This window comes from Fusarium subglutinans (assembly GCF_013396075.1).
Source record: "Fusarium subglutinans strain NRRL 66333 chromosome Unknown NRRL66333_c0000026, whole genome shotgun sequence".
In the NCBI taxonomy this organism is placed as follows: Eukaryota; Fungi; Ascomycota; class Sordariomycetes; order Hypocreales; family Nectriaceae; genus Fusarium; species Fusarium subglutinans.
In genome coordinates, this window is record NW_023502089.1 from 357,300 (window position 1) to 374,622 (window position 17,323).

The following is a 17,323-nucleotide window of genomic DNA, read 5'->3' on the forward strand; positions in this document are numbered from 1 at the left end:
AGAAATACGAAGCATGATCTCATGGGCAATGAGTGCAACCTACGGTCTTTACTTTGAATCCTCAAGTTCCTTCTTCTCACTATCTCCCAAAAGACCCAGTGCCTCCCGACGCGTAGGCGCCGATGCGTCAAAGTACGGCTTTTCGGCCAAAGAAGTCACTCGAGTGCCATGTCGCGGTTCTCTTCCACTATAGTCCCAGCTTGCATTATGAATAGTGATACTAAGACCTGTTAGCACTTGACATGTCGGTGAATTCGCTGAAGCTTACCGGTTGTCCCAAAGGGCAGATGTTCTTGGCGTCCACTTGAATCGGACTTGAATGTCAACATTCTGCTCATAAACATCATACAAGTAATTGAGAATGACATCGCTCTCAGCTCGATCAAGACCAACGATCCTATCAGTCATCGCACGGTTCACCCAGAGCGCTTTCCAGCCCGTGGCAGGATGAACACGAACAATAGGATGAATGCGCTCGATGTACTTTGGTCCTTGTTCAGGATGCTCACGGTCGAGATAGGGATGAGCAGAGCGGTAAACAGCCTCCCGGCCATCGATGATCTTGCGGAACTCTGGGGACAGCTTTTCATATGCAGCGTATCCAGACGCCCAGAGGGTATCTCCGCCGACTGATGGGATAGTATCGTTGTGGAGATGGGTGATACCGGCTGGCTGCTTTTCATGGACGAGATCTGTGTGCCAGCGCGATGCACCGCCAGGTTGACGGAAACTAGCTGGGCGCTCTGTGGCCATGAGATCAGGCCAGAGGACGCTCACACCGGGTACGCCAGGGACATGTGGAACTTGAGGCTATCGCGGCGTCAGAATAGGCTATGAAGAGAATTTGAAAAGTATCACTTACATGAACTTCAACTTCACCATACCATTCACCAAGCTCCTTCTGCTGCTGCGGCGAAAGATCCTGATCTCTGAAAAACACAACACTTCTCTCCGCAATCAGCAAAGCAAGTTCATCTCGCTGCTGGTTCGTAAGGTCTTTTAACTGGAGACCTTCAATTTCCGTGCCGATGTAAGCAGTCAGATCAGTAACCTTTGTCGCCGCGGACAGAAGGCTCTTCTTTGACTTGTCAGCTCGAGCACCAGCGTCAATGTGATCGCGAGGCTTGTCTCTAATCTTGTAGACATCATCGAGATACAAAGGGCGAGAAGGACGGTAGGGATAGCCTTTGGAGAGATCTACACCCGATTTCTCGAGACGCTGCTTGGCTGCGTCGGGGATCTTGAGGGTGTCTTTGATGGGTTCGGCGACATCCTTGATGCTGGGGTCAATTGGGGCTGGGACCATTTTGTATTGATTGGGCTTAGGATTCTTATGTGGTGATTCAATTTTGCAACTGGTGATATTGATGTCTCTGGAATTATAGCAGCGTGCAGCATCTTGATATACAACCATCATCCCCTCACTATTGTTGCAGTGACCCCAACTCGGCCAGTCACGCCATGATGGCACACAATGACCAAGACTTACTGCGACAGACCCCATTGGCCAACGTTCGACATGCGATATGCAAACTGATTGCAACATAAATAACTATCCAATCTATTTCGTGAAAGATCACGCAATCGAAAGATGCTGGCCCAAAGCGGAAATAACAGCACCTCGTTTGCCAGTTGGTGGTGTCGTGTAATGGAGGATTTGTAAGACTCGGACGAGATATCGACCCCTCACTTCGTTATTCTGCTGACGAATAAAGATGAGAGTCGCCATTTGCCCGCTCGTAATAGCCGAAAAGAGACGGGTTGGACTGATACTTGCCCCCTTTCTTTCTGTTGGTCGGACGAGTCTCTTCGACCATGGTCGCCCGTCAATTTACCGAGCACATACAGGCAGATATCTGAGATAGTGCTTATAAGTGAAATAGACATCCATATTAGACATATACTCTATACTTCGAGCTCCTACAGCTTCGCCCGAGGAACAGCAGCAAGCTCTTGACTGTCACTACTCCTCCACACAGCCGCTGCCTTAGGTTTACTATCCTTCCACTGCCACTTCGCCTGACTCTGCTTCTCCTCCACAAGCAACTTATGCACAAACTGCCCAAAGATGGGCAACATCTTAAACCCATGTCCACTATCACCACTCAACACCGCCAAAGTCGCATTGGTACCAGGAACATAATCGATGATGAAGTCCGAATCATCCGTGTCAGCGAACCAGCACAGGTGCTGATCAATCAGAGGTCTGTCAGCTAATTGAGGGAAGACTTCTTTGAGAAGAAGGCGGATGTGCGTTTCGTCCTCAAGAGGCATAAATTGTGAATCCGCTAGTTCGGGGAAGGGAATGGAGAGACCGTCTTTGGAGAAGGCGTAGTTTGTGAATGCGCCGCCCATGTGGCAGAATTTGAGTTTCTTGGTCTTCAGGTCGGGTTCGAAGAAGAAGGCGAGGTCACGGACGTTGGTGACTGGGATGCCTTTGAGTTCGGCGGCCTCTTCGTCTGTGAGTTGGATATGCGCGACACCCCATGCTCGACCGGTCATCTGCTTTCCAATGCGTGGAAGAATATTGGCGGCGTCGGCGCCTAGAGCGACGATGGTCTTGTCTGCTGAGTGGATGGTGCCTCCCCGTGTCCTGGCACCTATACACTTCGTGCCCTCTCGACTTGACGCATACAGCAATGACTCAACCTCGCCATCTTTCGCTCCAAGATGGAACTTCACACCGAGCTTGACGCACTGCTCGTACACAGCTCTCAAAGCATTGGCGGAGTGGCCGTAACCAGCGAGCTTATTGTGATATCCGGTGAAGCCGGTAAGAGGGCCGCTGAACTTGGGAACGAGCTTCTTGATCTCCCTGCTGCTGTTCACACGAGTGGTTTGGCCATTGAAAGCTGGGTTCTTCTGGAGTGATTGGAAGTAGCTCTCCACTGCACCCTTTGTGTTCTGTGCGGCCTTGCCGGACGTGACGTTGAGAAAGCCGGTTTGGTGATAGTGAGGAGAATAGAGGGGATCAGATTGCCATTTTCGGATTGCATCCTATGATTAAGACTCAGTAAGTAACTCGAGATGAGTCGCTGTGACATACGAGGGCCAATTGTGTGTAGAAGTCATCGGCGTACTCGGCACGAATGACCTTGTTTAGATCATAAGCAGCGGAGAAGCGACTCGGTACGTCAACATCTTTCTCGAGAATTGTGATGTTCTTGTATCCCTTCTGAGCGAGTTCAAATGCTGTGGCCAGACCGAAACAACCGCCTCCGAGAATGAGGATCGATTGATTTGTGTTTTCTGTCGACATTATGCAAGATTATCAAGGTTTGCTGGCGGGGATGAGGCGGGTTGTTATTCCGGTGAGAGGTCAGCGACTGCAGAGCCCAATCTTGAATACAAGAGATTATAACTATGGAATAGAGTAAGAGAGAAGGAGAAGATGGATGTTGGGTAAGACTGCATTTAAAAAACATCCAAGCCATCAATTGTTCTGGAACAAATGGCTAGGACGCCCGCATCGGGTCGTCATCCGATATCGCCAAAGAAACATCACGGCATCATCTGGTTGGATAAGATAACGAATTTTGGAGACGGGCTCCTCACGAGGACCACAGAATTCGTTAGCGTAGCCGCCGCAAAGATACACTGTCCACCACCAAAAGATAACTCAACCTCCACTTTCTTCCCCGCTTCATCGGTGTCTACTCCGGATTATGGGCATCATGTGGTTGGTCTTGGAACACGGCATTGAGATGCTACACCGGTAGAGGGAATACCGTAGCATTTGGGTTTATTGGTGGCCTCAAATATATGCTGTAACGGGTGAGGAACGGCCTAAATGCCGAGGTCTGGTCTGGAGGCTCAAGGCGTTATCTTTTGCCAATTGCTACATGTTGAAGGTTCATCTCACCGCATGCAATGCAAGCTCAAAATAAATCGAGCTTACGCATTCGGAAACTCTTTGCAGCCTGAGGTCTGTCATCTGCGGTTTCGCTGCCGAGAGCCGGCCAAGACCCAAGCTACAAACCCGGGCTTCATATCACGGAAGCCATCCCGAGTAGTCGCCGCTCGGCCCCACCAGAACATGATGCCTTCATATCTTAATCGTACCATATGTATCGTCGACTGGCGAACTTTATATCTTTAATTTACACAATGAGTGAGAACCTCAAATTCATCATTCGATAAATTTCCAAACTGAGGTCCTAATCTCGGACCTCGCCGATGCAACTGCTTGCTCCCGGGTGACGAGCCTAACTCATGCCGTAACAATGCCGTACCTCAGCAACCCCAACGAAGCACCAAGCAGAATCGCCAACGGTGGTGCGACACCAAAATACCGTCCTCCCACAAAAGCCGTTGCAGTGACAACAACCCACCAAGGATCGTCAGCGAGACTCTTGCCAGATTGGAAGCCTTGATCTATGTATCCAACCTGCCAGATTCTATAGACAGCCGTGTAGATCAGCCCGACTGCACCAGCATTGATACCCCGTACGGCCGACTTGACCCAGCGGCGACTTCTCAGAACTCCCCAAACGCCCATCGTTCCGTGAACGAGAACCATGCCCGGGACAAAGATACCGAGGTAAGCAATCAGCGCTCCTGCAATGGCAGGATATCCGTTATTCGCAGCAGTAAGACCACCAAGGAACACGGCAAAGTTGAAGTTTGGTCCTGGGAAGGATTGGGCTATCGCTAGACCGATGAGAAAGTCACGCGGTGTAACCCAACCCTCAGCGACGACGTATTCACGAAGTAGGGGAATGACCACAGGCCCGCCTCCAAAGATGATGGTGCCGGCGAGATACAAGTTTGCGAAGAGTTTATAGAGGAGTGGTGCATCCTTCAGTGTGGCTCGCAGGGCGATGACGACAATGAAGCTCGCCAGGAACACTCCGATTATCGCTGTACCGGATCTCCACGAGAAGTTGAGGCGATATCCCTGGGGCACGACCCTTGGTTCGTCATCCCTCGACTCGGTGGGTTCCTGTTCGCGAAGGGCGATTGTCGAACTATTGGCGTTGTCCGTTCCGTTCTCAGCGCCCCGGATGTTTTCATCGCCAGTTGATCCCCCTCTCCTCATCCGAACAAGAGTGTTCTTCACAGCTCGTACCGGACGATGCACCCAGCGGTAGTCGAAGATGACAATGCAACATCCGCCCGCAACAATGAGGACAGGGAAGTACCAGAGAGCGTTGTACAACATTCCAGCAGCCGCAGTGATGGACAAGACCAGTCTCGTAGGCTGATCCGTGATTGCTTTGTCCGAGAGCTCAACTGCTGCTAGAGCGATGATTCCGACTGTTGCAGCGTTGAGGCCTGATAGAAGAGCGTATACAGCGCGAGGTAGGGTGTCACCGATGTTGGAGACGCCGATCGAGAGGCCAAACATGCCAAAGCAACCGGGTAAGCTGTTGATGAAGATTAGTTTTAGTTCCAGGTCTTGTGACTTTGGTCGAGGTTTTACCTCCAAATAAGAAATGCAAGGATAGCTTCGAATACTCCTCCGTGGATCAAGTTGATGCAGTACAGCATCTTGGTGCTTGCTGGACCAGAAAGGGCCTGAGAGACGCTGAACAGCTCTTGGAACTAAGCGCGCTTGTCAGTCTTTTGTTCAATTTTTAGTGCGTGAAATCTCACGATTTGCTCATCGATCCATTGCAATTTAGTGACAAACTTGTCATGAAACTTTGTCCATTGTTAGCGATACTGTAAAACAACCATGGGAGGTTTTGCTGACGATTTTGAAGTGGACGGGCGGTCCACCGAACGCAGTGAAGCCGAGATGCCAATTGACCTTGAGCGTCTGCAGTCCGCGATCTGCGGCTCTACGCACCGCGTTTTCCCAGCCGCCGACGACCATTTTAAACCCTTAAGTTATTGACAGATACTCAATTGATGTTTTTGGAGGATGCAAGGCGATAAGTGACTCATGCACTGGAGATTTAAGCTTCATTTTACTCCTGGCTGTCACGTCATTGGATCTAAACCTCTTTCAACTCTTGGCCGCGGTTGACCAATTATCGTGCGGGGGTGCCAGATACCTGTTCTCTCACCGTGACAATAATTGACCTTGCGAATTTTACTTGATGTCGGTGAATGAATCACATTTTACTCCATGTTGGTTTCTTGGCGATGGTCAGTCAATGCTAACCAACCAATTCGGCACATGTCGACTAACGCTGGGCAAGATTACGCGGTAATTCTGCCGACGTAGGTGATGGCATACTGAATCTATCTAGTAGTACTATAATATTCAAGAAACTGTTTACCATCTCCCCTCTATCGCAAATAATTAGATAACAGCCAGGGTTATTGTACTGCTCGGTGCCTAAATATATTATGTCAAGATCCACTTTTAGATCAGTCGAAATCTCTCTATTGGGACTCCCCTGCTCCTCAACGAGTTCTCCGACATCCGAGGATCGAAAGACGTCTCGTAAGTGCACCCATATGGATCCTTGTATATCCAAATCGGACATTCATGACCGCTCTCCTCCAAAGTCCCTTCAGTGAAACTCTCGCTCGAAGGAACATCATCTAGCCTCGGGTCTGTCAATCGATCAGGATGCCCGTCTTTAAAGAAGCGAAGCATCGATGGAACCAAATTCCATACGTAGCCCCAGCCGTGGAAGTCATCGCCCAGCAACGCTTCACTATTGGCGAAGTCGGGGTGATAGCAAGGCCCCACGACGTGAAAATACCCAGGAGTCTCTTGCGGTCGTAGCACGAGGGGGTTGCACAAACCAAGGAGCACTACTATTACATCACCGGCGCGACTCGCTGCTGGGACGCGAGCGAAACTACCGCTGCTGGTTCTGCAACACCCGATTGCTGGCTCGACTGGGACGATGGAGCGTAGATACGCGGAGTCGCTTTCTCGCCAGGGGACTTTTGGATTATCATCGTTGAAAATACCGCTCATCCAGTCTCTTATTCTTGTTTGCCAGTCTTGCAAAGATTTCAGCCGCCTTTTGCCGGGAGGGTCAAATCTCTGCTGGTCAAAATCCCACAGGGCTCCTGACATAATCATCATGATGAACCTGTCGAGACATTTGCCTTCAAGAACAAGATCGCTTCCCACGAGATATTGAATCATGTCAAGAAATACGTCGATATGCTCCTTCTTTGATGTTGACGAGTTTCCCTTTGACAGGAGGTATGGATCGCAGGATACTTGGTCGCAAAATACTCCTGGAACCTCTAGTATATCAGGTTCCACCAACAGGGCTGAAGTGCAAGACCTCGCAGCTGAGTCGCAACTGAGAGCAAGACTGGTAAGAGGTCTGTCCAAGTCTGCTACCCAACTTGGCCGTTTGTCCATGTTGCAATAGTTCAAGAACTGTAATTGCAACTCGTGGTGAAGTTGATCCAAACAGATCAAAGTGAAAACCTCCTTGGCAGACTTGGTGTAGTCCACCATCATCCTTTCAGCCACAGCAGGTTTGAGTAACCCCCGAAGAGCAAAGACTTTATCGCGAAAGTCAGAGCATTGATACTGCTTCGTGGTATCTAGAAGAGGTATGCAACTATAGCCATTCTTGGTCCACGGTATTTGGCATGCTATCACCTTGCGAAGGAAGAGCTCCCAGTTATCCCGAAACCTGTTGACATCAACGAACCATTCACCCAAAAGCTCCAGATAACACGTATAAGTTACCAAGCACTTCAACCTGGTCCATAATATCTCTCTGCCACCTATTCTGACTATAGACGCTTCTTGATTGGCCAAGATAATCTCCTGATAAGTCCAGAGGCGTCTATGCCAGTCCAGAGCTAGGAAGCTCTCTAAAGCGTGCCATTGTTCTCTTCTCAGCACTCCAGGGTCAGGATCAGATGTTACGGGAGACCCCGCTGTTGTCACTGTGTTGAAAGCGAAGACGAAAGTGCCTCGAACTTCGTCCCAGTGACCAGACTTGACATGCGTTCCCACCTGCTGAAGTGTGTCCATAAAGAGGTCGCTCCAGGATGTCGCTGGGCCGAGCCATACAACGACTCTCAGGGCAAAGGTGTATACCAAGTACATGCGTTGAACCTGAGACGAGCGTTCATCGCGGTCTTTTTGATTGATGCAGATAGAGTCGCACCAGAGTATTCGCTTCTCAGAAGGGTATCGAAGAGAACGCAGCGCTGCAGCCAGATTCGGTCCAATACCAATGTCTCCAGACTCTAAGCTCCCAGTTGGTAGCAATTCCTCACTAGAGTGTCTCGTCGTAAGTGTAATGGGTTCCAACTGAGATTGGTCACCCCAACAGTAAGACAGTGCTTCGAACTCTGGGACTTCGGAGTCTTCAGGTGATAGCTTTCTATGCACCAAAGTGCCAGAGAGAGGGTCTTCTGGTGAACCTGAGCTCAACTCAAGAATACGAAGTTCTTGGGGACGCAAAGGCTGGTAGGCAAAGGGAGCCATGGTGCCGTTTTGTCGCTGTACTTGTTGGATGTAGATCGCAAACTGCGTTGAACTGTTGGCTAGGCTATTGGCTCCTACTCAATCGTTAAATTATTCGTCCAGGTGAGGCGCCTGAATGAAGATAGATCAAAGGAACAGAGGGACGTGGAGAATGTCGAGATATGAAATGTGCTATCACCACATGAGCGGGGAGCTGTCAGCCTAGCAGGGCTGTGCATGCACAGCGCCGCATTGTTATATACAGTTCATTCTTTGTGCGCAATTGCGCACTGAGATCTTTAGCGATTGGCTACGTGGCGGGGAGTATGCATGCAGGACAAGAATAATCAGACTGATTCACGAACTGCACTAGATCTCAAGTAAGTGTAACTGATACAGCAAAGTACAGCATAAACAGTCAAAATAAAATGTAAGACAGTAGATTGGAAAGACCGTACTAAGCCCCACCCATTTTTGTGTCATCTAGCTCGAGGCAACCAAGACCTAGAAAGCGATCCAGCACAAGTCTCTTGGCTGGTGTTATTTTTTAACTAGAGTATATATATTTTATTATAATATTAAGCTCCCGAACTACATTGAGCAACCCAATAGACACCCTTCTAAGTAAATCTACTTCCTTAATGACTTGTTCATACTCTTCATCATCGATCTAAGTTTCGAGTCCCTTTTGATAAATTTAGGCCGGTTCAAAATTTTCTTTCTGTTGAAGGGAGGTTCTGCTCACCCAAGAGATTAGTCGATGTTTACTTCCATCCAAACTTGCGTGTGGAGACTACAGTCATCTATGTCTCAAAAACATACCTTCCAAAGACACAGCATCGACAAGACTTGCTATCTTTCGATTGAGCCGTGCATAGGGACTGCGTCTTTTCTGAGCATAGTTGTCGATGACCGCTGCGACTTGGATGCCAGCCAATGTCACACCAACAGCTGCAATGGCTATTTCGGCAGCCATGGCTAAAACTGCGGACTGAAGAAGTTGAATGGAAATGAGATAAAGTGACTCAAGGTGGAACGATGAGCGAAAAACTTGAGATCTCGATCAGGTTAAAGTTGAAAGGTTTGAACGAGTTCCACAGAAAATAAGAACTGGGGGAGACTGAGACCCTGAAGGTCCAGGTACCAGAAATACGAATGGAGTCAATGGTTACACAATGATATCATACTCCTAGTAGGTGGATGGCACTGTCCAGTCACGCTTACCCACTGATCGTCATGAGACATTACTAAACGGTGAGGCTTAACACTGCCCCAAAACTTGAGATCTTATTGGTTTCTAAGAACTTACGGTGGTGGCGCAGAGTAGCCAGCTGAAACAGAAGTCCTTATACTACCTATAGGCAGGCCTTAGGCTGATTCACAGCAGGAAGACGCCTCTAGCAACTTATTATCCTAAAGGTAAAGTAATGTAAAATGAAAGATTGCAGATTAATTTTACGCAATGGGGCCAACCTCATAAAAAGACGTGGCTTTCAGCCGCAGCGGCTGCATGGATCGTGATTTGAGAATAATGAGCACCTGGAATTTTGGATGGCTTACACAACATTTCAGTTTTTACAAAGTTGGCGCCAATCAAGATGACGATAAGCACTGCCAGGACGTTGGTAGGTTGTCAGACACACCCTTAAGCACCATAGCAAATCAATACAATTACACCTACAGCCAACATGTAGCCAATATTTGATGCACTACGTTTTCACGCAGACATAGTGTGCACACTAATAGCGTAAAGTTCAAAGAGAAAAAAGTTGAGTTCAAACTGAGCTCAGTATGTAAGAAAGTCATAAAGTGAGTCGAGGAAAAAGACCGTACCCAGTACTAAGCCAACCCCCATTTTAATGCCATTTAACTAGACGCAACCAAGACCTCAGGCTCACCGTTCGTGTAGCTAACGCAAACCTGTCCATTGCCATCAGAGGTAACAGTTCCACTTCCGAAGACCCTGTCCCAAGTCTTGTTGTTTTTTCCAGTGTTGAAGCAGTACTGTCCCGAGTATCCCTGCCCGCGGTTCAAAGTAAGAACAATGAGATTACCGTCCGCACGACTCCAAGCATATGCACTATCCTGAGAGTAAAGATGCTTGTGATCATTTCCGCCAAGGCCACCGACCGCTGAGCGAGCCTTGGAGAGTCGTGAGATGTGTTGGTAGAGATCGGCATTGGTGCTGAAGCTGCTTCGCCAGAGATCCTCACGGTTAGCGGGATCATTGCCGCCAGCGTAGCCTTGCTCTGTTCCGTAGTAGACGATGGGAATGCCTCGGGCGAGAATGACGTATGCGAGGGCGTTCTTGAGGAGAGCTTTATCGTTCTTTTGGCTTAGCCAACGAGGGTTATCGTGGTTGTCGATAAAGGTGCCGAGGATAGTGGGGTCGGGGAACTTGTTGCTAATCTCATCGTGCATGGCGACAACATCTGAAGGGTCGCCCTTCTGTTGGTAGAACCGGTTCATGGGGTAGTACATGGCATAGTTTAAAAGACCAGGCATGACCTGTGCATAACCAGCAAGATAGTCAGGCCCTCCATCCCAAACCTCACCGATGGCGTAAACACCAGCAGCGTCTTGGAAACCAGGCCAGAACGGCTTTTCGACATGCTTTACGGTGTCGATGCGGATACCGTCGAAGCTGTACTCAGAAACGAGCCACTTGATCCAGTCGTAGAGGAGCTGCTTGACAGTGTCGCTGCCGGTATTCAGGTCAGGGAGACCAGCGATTTCGCATACTTCAATGCTGGTCTGATTGTTGTAGTCGATGTCGCAGGGAGTGTGATATGAGCTTTGTTCGTTGAGAGGTGAGGGTTTGTGGTCTGAGATGCCTTTGCCCATGTGGTTTGCGACGACGTCGCACATGACGTACATGTTCTGGAACAGTCAGCACGGGATCACGAGGCCAGACCAAGGTGGTCACAGCGGAACAGCATGGGAAGAGGAATTTGGCTTACCTTATCATGAGCAGACTGGACAAGACTCTTCAAGTCATCTGCAGTACCATACTTGGAGTTGACCGCATACAGATCCTTAGCCCAGTATCCATGGTATCCCCCATCAGTATCTATCGCACTCGTCAGTCACATTCTCGCACAGTTTTTCGCAGCACTTACTGTCAACGACAGGAGTAATCCAAATGGCATCAAATCCCATGCCCTTGATATAATCAAGCTTCGACTCCAAACCCTTAAAAGTTCCACCACAGTAATCTCCGAGGTTTCCGCATGCACTACCGCCAGTATCATCAGCGCTACGCGCAACACGATCAGTAAGTGCGAAATAGATATTTCGCGACTTCCAAGCGTTTGCATCCGCTGCGCGTGCAAGCGGGCTGATGCTGGCGACGATGGTTGCAAGGAGAGAGAACTTCATGCTGAACTGTGAATGAGAGGGAGAAGGTTGAGCGTGCTGATGAATCTCAAGACATGGCGGGACAAAGCCCTTTTATCATAATATTGTAAATGATTTAAGACAAGACGAATAGTATGTTTCGGATGAGAAGGATTTAATTACAGTGTTAGAGCATTGTTCAGCTATAGCACCAAGGACCGAAGGATTCGTTAACAGTGGGTTAACAGCCGACCCAAAGCCCAAAAACCTCCGGAGCTGACTTCTCGCGTCTGATTGGGTGCGCCTGCGGGGTCATGTCATTAAACATTATAGTGCACGAGCGTTTGAGGTTGAGACGGTAGCTCCAATGGTGATCATCGTGACAGGGGTACACCTGCCTGATGACCTCTTTAACTTGGTATCGGCCCGAAACTCGATCTCCTTGGTGTCACGTTGACAGGCGGAGTTTCCGCGTGTTCCCTGCGCGTATCATGCACCACGTTGTCTGTCTAACTTCTCTGCATGGGTATCAAAGTGGTTCACCTCCCTATTCCATCACGGAGCTTTTACAGCTAGTACCAACTAGGTAACAGTTCCTGTTGTTCGTTTGGAAAAACATCTTGAAAGCCTTCAGCACTTTTACCGTTTTTAGCATTGTTTCCCGTTTATTCGGACCGCCCCCGCAAGTGTGAGTGGACTTGCAGATGTCTAGCATACATCCTCGGCTCTCAACCCCGGATTTCTGCATGTGTAGTATCCCTCTTTGAGCCTATGATTTCATTGACTAATAATGCCCTACCGGCAGTTTTCGGTCCTACTCTCTTGATCTCACTAGGCCAAGAATGTTTCTCCGTGGTGGAATTAATCTCGACTTCTTCTTTCGTATCTTACCCTATGAGTATGATGGGCACTGCGGATGATAGATCATTGGACTATTCAGCTGGTGATTGCTTCATCACCGCCGGTGAAGAGCCGAGCCTTGGATGAACTGACATCAGATGTTGATTTTAGTCATTGCATGAGTATCGTGAAGAGTTTTTTTTCTAGAGGTGCTGGGTCCATATATGGTGTTTATGCTGTCGATCGCCGTGCTCGATTGCCGAGGTTACCTCCCAATCCCAACACTGTGGCCGTGCGACGTAGCAATGCAGCTCAATCTTGCCGCAAGCGAGCTTGCTCACTTCTTCCGAAAAGCATGAAGAGCGGTGTATTCTGACCGACTAGCATCAATATTCAGTCTATTCGGCTTTGAGGCCATCCGTGACTATCCGCTGGCCCGATAAAGATGTGAAGGCGCAGTTATGAGTTCGGTGCTATTCACATCGTTACTGGCCATTGACGACATCAGAATAGTACGAGGTCTTTTCCTGTTTGCTTGGCGAACAAATCCCATCTCATCTCGCCGCCATTCTTCCAATAATCCCTCATGAACTCAAGGACATTTTCGTAGCTGCCCATTCCACGTGCAGTCATGCTCTCCATTGTCTCCACGACAATAGTGCGCTCGGCATGAGTCGTTGAGTCGCAGCCTGCTGCAAGAAGTGGCCACAAAAGTTGAGCGTGAACAGGGGACTGTTTGTGAATGTTCTGTAATGAGTTGATAATCGATTTCACTGCTGCTTGAACTTTGGGATTGTTCTTGGATAGTTCGTCAACCCGTCTGTATAGACATAGCAGTGTTGCATCAGTGAACAGTCTATGGGTGGTCTCTAGTTCTGCCCGGAGCACCACGTCTGTCACCGTTGAAGCGGTCTTATTCCGAAGGTCGATCAATCGCAGTTCGAGTTCGTGAGAATGTGCACTGCGTGCTAGATCATTTCCATACAATTCACCACTTGCATCGACATTTGTGCAACGTGGCTCAGATAGCTCGCAAACCATATTCAGAGTAATCACCAGCTCTCTAGAAAAGCCAGAAGTGAGATCGATGCGCCCTAAATCAGGCATACATGTCAAAAGGTAGTCCCAGTCGATGAACCCCTTTGTCTGCCGTGATGGTAAGGGCAGGCCTGAAAGTCTGTTCATCAGAAGGCAGTGAACAAGCCACTTGAGACTCATCCACCATAAAGGATCCAGGCTATACTTCGATTTATCGCGTTGAACGATATGAAGAGCCCCGTTGAGATGCTTCCGAAAGGTCGTAGTATCCCCTGCGCAGACACATGTCGTAGCCAGCATTAACGTCGTCGGCAAGATAGTCACACCAAAGTCGCCGAATCGTGGTGTAGTAAGTGCTTCTCGGAGGTTTCCCAAACATTCCACAGTCGCCGATATTGCTGCATTCTTCGATTCTGGGTTTCGCGCCATCCTGAAGAGTTGGCTGCTGCTGGCGGCGATCATTGCCCCCATTATGCAAGGGCTAAGATCAGCGGCTGGTAGAAGCAAGCTTAGGGCCATGTCCGGTTGTAGTGGCCAGTATACTATTGCTGTATGGGCTACAAAGTGCTGGAAGTAGATCCGCCGAGGGTCAGACCGGATTGGAGGGCTGGACGGAAGAGAGAGGGAGACGCTGAGCCTTGGTGGACTCAATGCATGGAAGTAAAACAAGAATTCAGAAGAATCGTCTGGAATTGGTGATGAAAGAAAGTTGCTCTCGAATGTGTCGGATGTATCGGTATAAGAAATGAGTTGGTTGGAAGTGATAACTGAGCTTGGTGCTAGGCACATTTGTTGTTCGCCGGCCGTCTCCTCGGTTGAAGATGGCTGTGTCGTGATCTGTTAAAGTGTAATTAGGTGAGTCTGTATTCAATTGAATCATTCCAGTTGAAGGTAAATGAACCATACCTGAGCATTAGTAGCTGATTTCCGTTTCGCCACTCTGAAGCTCTTGACGCTCAACTCATATGAGCATAGGTGAGGGTACTTGTAACATCGTGAACACGACGGCCTCTTCTCGTCGCACTTGTCTAATGTCAATATATATAACCTACAAGAGATGATGGCGAGCATACCTTTGCCTTCTTCCTCTTGCACTCAGTGCATCCTGCACGTCGTCTTTGGGACGGCTCCATTGCGTCATATACTTAGTACGTGAGACGGGAGACAAAGTTAATGAGAGTTGTGCTTGAGATGTGACTCAGAGCTATGTTCAGGGTTATAGAGTGAGATTCTTGACGGTTTCTCATCATGAGGATGAGAATTGATGTGAGACAAAGTGAGGACCCCGCATATCGACAGGCAGACAGGGTTGAAAAAATCGGCAGAAGCCCAACAGCCAATTACAGTCCATCTTAGCCTCCTTGCCGGGACGCGATCAATCTTTGGCGCCGGCATCGAAAACGCGACTAAATCCTCCAAAACCATGACTGGATAACGACACACAATAATGCAAACTCCATCATGCCCCGCCACTCCATAAGCACAAGCCCAGCACCATGTTAAACGCGTCATAATGCCAATCAACCCAGAGATCTTCGCTATCGGCCAAGAAGCCCTTGAACAATGGAGTGCCAACAAACTCTACGTCCGCCGCACGCCTCTCATCCCAGCCAAAGTCGTCAGTAGAAAATACGGTTCAAAACTTTGGTTCAAACTTGATCACACTCAGTTCACTGGTTCTTACCACTTCCGAGGCGCCATAGCAAGAATGAAGAACAATCCTACCAAAAAGCCATTCGTGACAGCGTCGACGGGGAATCATGCCATGGGTGCTGCTCTTGCGGCGCATGCATTAGGAACCAAAGTCACTATTGTCATGCCAATGGCTGTTGAGAAACATCTGCTTGAGAAGGTGATGCAGTACGGTCCTGAGATTGTGCGATATGGACATGATCTTAACGAAGCGAGGGCCTTTGCGAAAGACCTTGCTAAAAGATCGGGCCATATTTACTTCTCACCCTGCGATGACATGATGGTTCTCGCAGGTCTAGGCACCGTCTGCGTCGAAGTCCTCCAACAATTCGAAGCCTACGAGAGGGATATCCACCATATCTTCGCGCCCATGAGTGACATTGCACTCATAAGCGCCATAGGCTGCTTCGCCACAGATGCAAAAAGGCAAGCTGGCGATTTACGACCCAAAGTCAAAGTTTGGGGCGTTACAGCACTAAACTCAATGACACTTGCAGCTTCACTATCTGCTGGATTCCCCATCGAGACGGAAACATCGCCTACGCTTGCTGCGTGCGAATCAGATAAGGATGTTGTACGGCATGGGATTGACTTCCGGTCGGCGAGGGCGACTGTTAATCATGTTGTAACGTGTACGGAAGCAGAGATCTTGATGGCGTTGAGACAGCTTCATTTGCAGGAGAAGCAGTATGTTGATGGGTTTTCGGCATTGGCGCTTGCTGGGTTTAATAAAGTTGCGGACAAGGTTAAACATCAGACGAGTACGGTTATCTTGTGTAGTGGGAACTATGATAGGGATTGGATGAGGAAGTTGGTTTATGGTTTGGGATAATTTGCGAAGCATGCACTTCACATCGTCAAATTGATTTCTTCTGGTGATTTGGCTCGTGTCATTTCGGCTTATGTGAGGCTGTGCTATATATCAACGCTCTTTGCCAATTCCTCCCATTCACGGCAAATCTCCAGCGTTTCTTCACACTTGGCCTTCACTCTCGACCAACTATCCGACCCCAAGGGTATCCGTAAAGGCACTTTCATTCCCTCTGCCATGCCGGTGCCCTTGACTAGCTCAACCATCCTCGCAACAACCTTCTCAGGATCTCCCGGTGAACTTTCTGTCAAAGTTGCCTCGGCCTGTCGAACTGCTTCGTTGAACTGAGCATACTCTGGAACACGAGCCTCGACGTGCTGTATCTTGTTAAAGACTGGAGTGCGGCAGTATCCTGGCTCGACGATGAGAACTTTTAGGCCTGGAGCGAAGATGGCGAGTTCTTTGGATAGACACTCGACGGCGCCTGAAGCTGTCAGTGAGTGAGAGCTGGAAGCGTGGACGCGGCCTACCTTCTAGGGCAAATTTGCTGGCGCAGTATCCTGATGCACTGGGGTCAGCGTGCCAGCCAGCTTGGGATCCGACGAAGAGCAAAGTTCCAGATCCCTTCTCCCTCAAGTACGGCAAGACGGCGCGGGTGATATTCATAGGTCCGTGAAAGTTGACCTGGAAAGACTTTTCCATATCCTCCTGACTTCTATCATCAGCTACAATCAACTTAAATCAGAACGCATAATACTCACGTCAGCTCTTCCACTGCCCCGCTAAGGATATACCCCGCGTTATTGACGACAACATCGATTCCATCGTAGATACTCCAAGCCTTGTCTATCTTAGACTTGATGACCTCGGGAGAGGACGAAACATCAAGGTCTAGGATAGCTGCGCCAGTTTCTTTGAGATGTGAGAGCTTTGTTTCGGCGTTGCGGCCAGTAGCTATGACGTTATCACCTGCAGATCGAAGTTGACGAGTGAGGGCTTCGCCGAACCCGCTGGAGCAGCCGGTAATGAGCCAAGTCAATCCCATGATAAGAATTGAATATCTTTGGCTTTCCAAGGATCTTAGAGATGCCTGACGGTGAGAGGCGTAAGAAAAACCTTTTGTACTTGCGGTGTGAATCAGGTTCGGGTTTTCCATGGTGGATTGAGTAAGCATCAGTGGGACCAGTCTGGCAGCTAACGTTATTTAATCTTGACTATGTTTGCTTGAAAGGGATATCTAGCTTAGAGATGATATGATTCCT

At 48.9% G+C, this 17,323-nt stretch overlaps 8 protein-coding genes across 8 annotated transcripts; 1 reads left to right on the plus strand and 7 right to left on the minus strand.

The window, feature by feature from the left end:
• Positions 1-48: 48 nt before the first annotated feature.
• FSUBG_2985 (alpha-ketoglutarate-dependent sulfonate dioxygenase) lies at positions 49-1,306 on the minus strand (the record flags this gene model as incomplete). The annotated part of the gene is made up of 3 exons (XM_036680817.1): positions 49-220; positions 269-810; positions 863-1,306. 3 exons carry the CDS (start codon positions 1,304-1,306, stop codon positions 49-51), a joined length of 1,158 nt encoding a protein of 385 aa, XP_036541573.1.
• A 614-nt stretch (positions 1,307-1,920) lies between these two features.
• Positions 1,921-3,259, minus strand: FSUBG_2986 (fructosyl amino acid oxidase; the record flags this gene model as incomplete). The annotated part of the gene is made up of 2 exons (XM_036680818.1): positions 1,921-2,997; positions 3,047-3,259. The coding sequence occupies 2 exons, from the start codon at positions 3,257-3,259 to the stop codon at positions 1,921-1,923; spliced, it is 1,290 nt and encodes a 429-aa protein (XP_036541574.1).
• Positions 3,260-4,210: 951 nt separating this feature from the next.
• On the minus strand, positions 4,211-5,818 carry FSUBG_2987 (chromate transport; the record flags this gene model as incomplete). The annotated part of the gene is made up of 4 exons (XM_036680819.1): positions 4,211-5,366; positions 5,423-5,544; positions 5,596-5,643; positions 5,696-5,818. The coding sequence occupies 4 exons, from the start codon at positions 5,816-5,818 to the stop codon at positions 4,211-4,213; spliced, it is 1,449 nt and encodes a 482-aa protein (XP_036541575.1).
• Positions 5,819-6,313: 495 nt separating this feature from the next.
• On the minus strand, positions 6,314-9,320 carry FSUBG_2988 (heterokaryon incompatibility het-6; the record flags this gene model as incomplete). The annotated part of the gene is made up of 2 exons (XM_036680820.1): positions 6,314-8,439; positions 9,167-9,320. 2 exons carry the CDS (start codon positions 9,318-9,320, stop codon positions 6,314-6,316), a joined length of 2,280 nt encoding a protein of 759 aa, XP_036541576.1.
• Positions 9,321-10,210: 890 nt separating this feature from the next.
• On the minus strand, positions 10,211-11,722 carry FSUBG_2989 (alpha-amylase; the record flags this gene model as incomplete). The annotated part of the gene is made up of 3 exons (XM_036680821.1): positions 10,211-11,224; positions 11,305-11,414; positions 11,464-11,722. The coding sequence occupies 3 exons, from the start codon at positions 11,720-11,722 to the stop codon at positions 10,211-10,213; spliced, it is 1,383 nt and encodes a 460-aa protein (XP_036541577.1).
• A 1,302-nt stretch (positions 11,723-13,024) lies between these two features.
• Positions 13,025-14,691, minus strand: FSUBG_2990 (uncharacterized protein; the record flags this gene model as incomplete). Its single annotated transcript, XM_036680823.1, has 2 exons — positions 13,025-14,395; positions 14,632-14,691. The coding sequence occupies 2 exons, from the start codon at positions 14,689-14,691 to the stop codon at positions 13,025-13,027; spliced, it is 1,431 nt and encodes a 476-aa protein (XP_036541578.1).
• Positions 14,692-15,071: 380 nt separating this feature from the next.
• Positions 15,072-16,000, plus strand: FSUBG_2991 (anabolic serine and threonine dehydratase precursor; the record flags this gene model as incomplete). Its single annotated transcript, XM_036680824.1, has 2 exons — positions 15,072-15,937; positions 15,985-16,000. 2 exons carry the CDS (start codon positions 15,072-15,074, stop codon positions 15,998-16,000), a joined length of 882 nt encoding a protein of 293 aa, XP_036541579.1.
• A 165-nt stretch (positions 16,001-16,165) lies between these two features.
• FSUBG_2992 (ketoreductase) lies at positions 16,166-17,106 on the minus strand (the record flags this gene model as incomplete). Its single annotated transcript, XM_036680825.1, has 3 exons — positions 16,166-16,545; positions 16,592-16,773; positions 16,823-17,106. 3 exons carry the CDS (start codon positions 17,104-17,106, stop codon positions 16,166-16,168), a joined length of 846 nt encoding a protein of 281 aa, XP_036541580.1.
• Between the last annotated feature and the right edge of the window lie 217 nt (positions 17,107-17,323).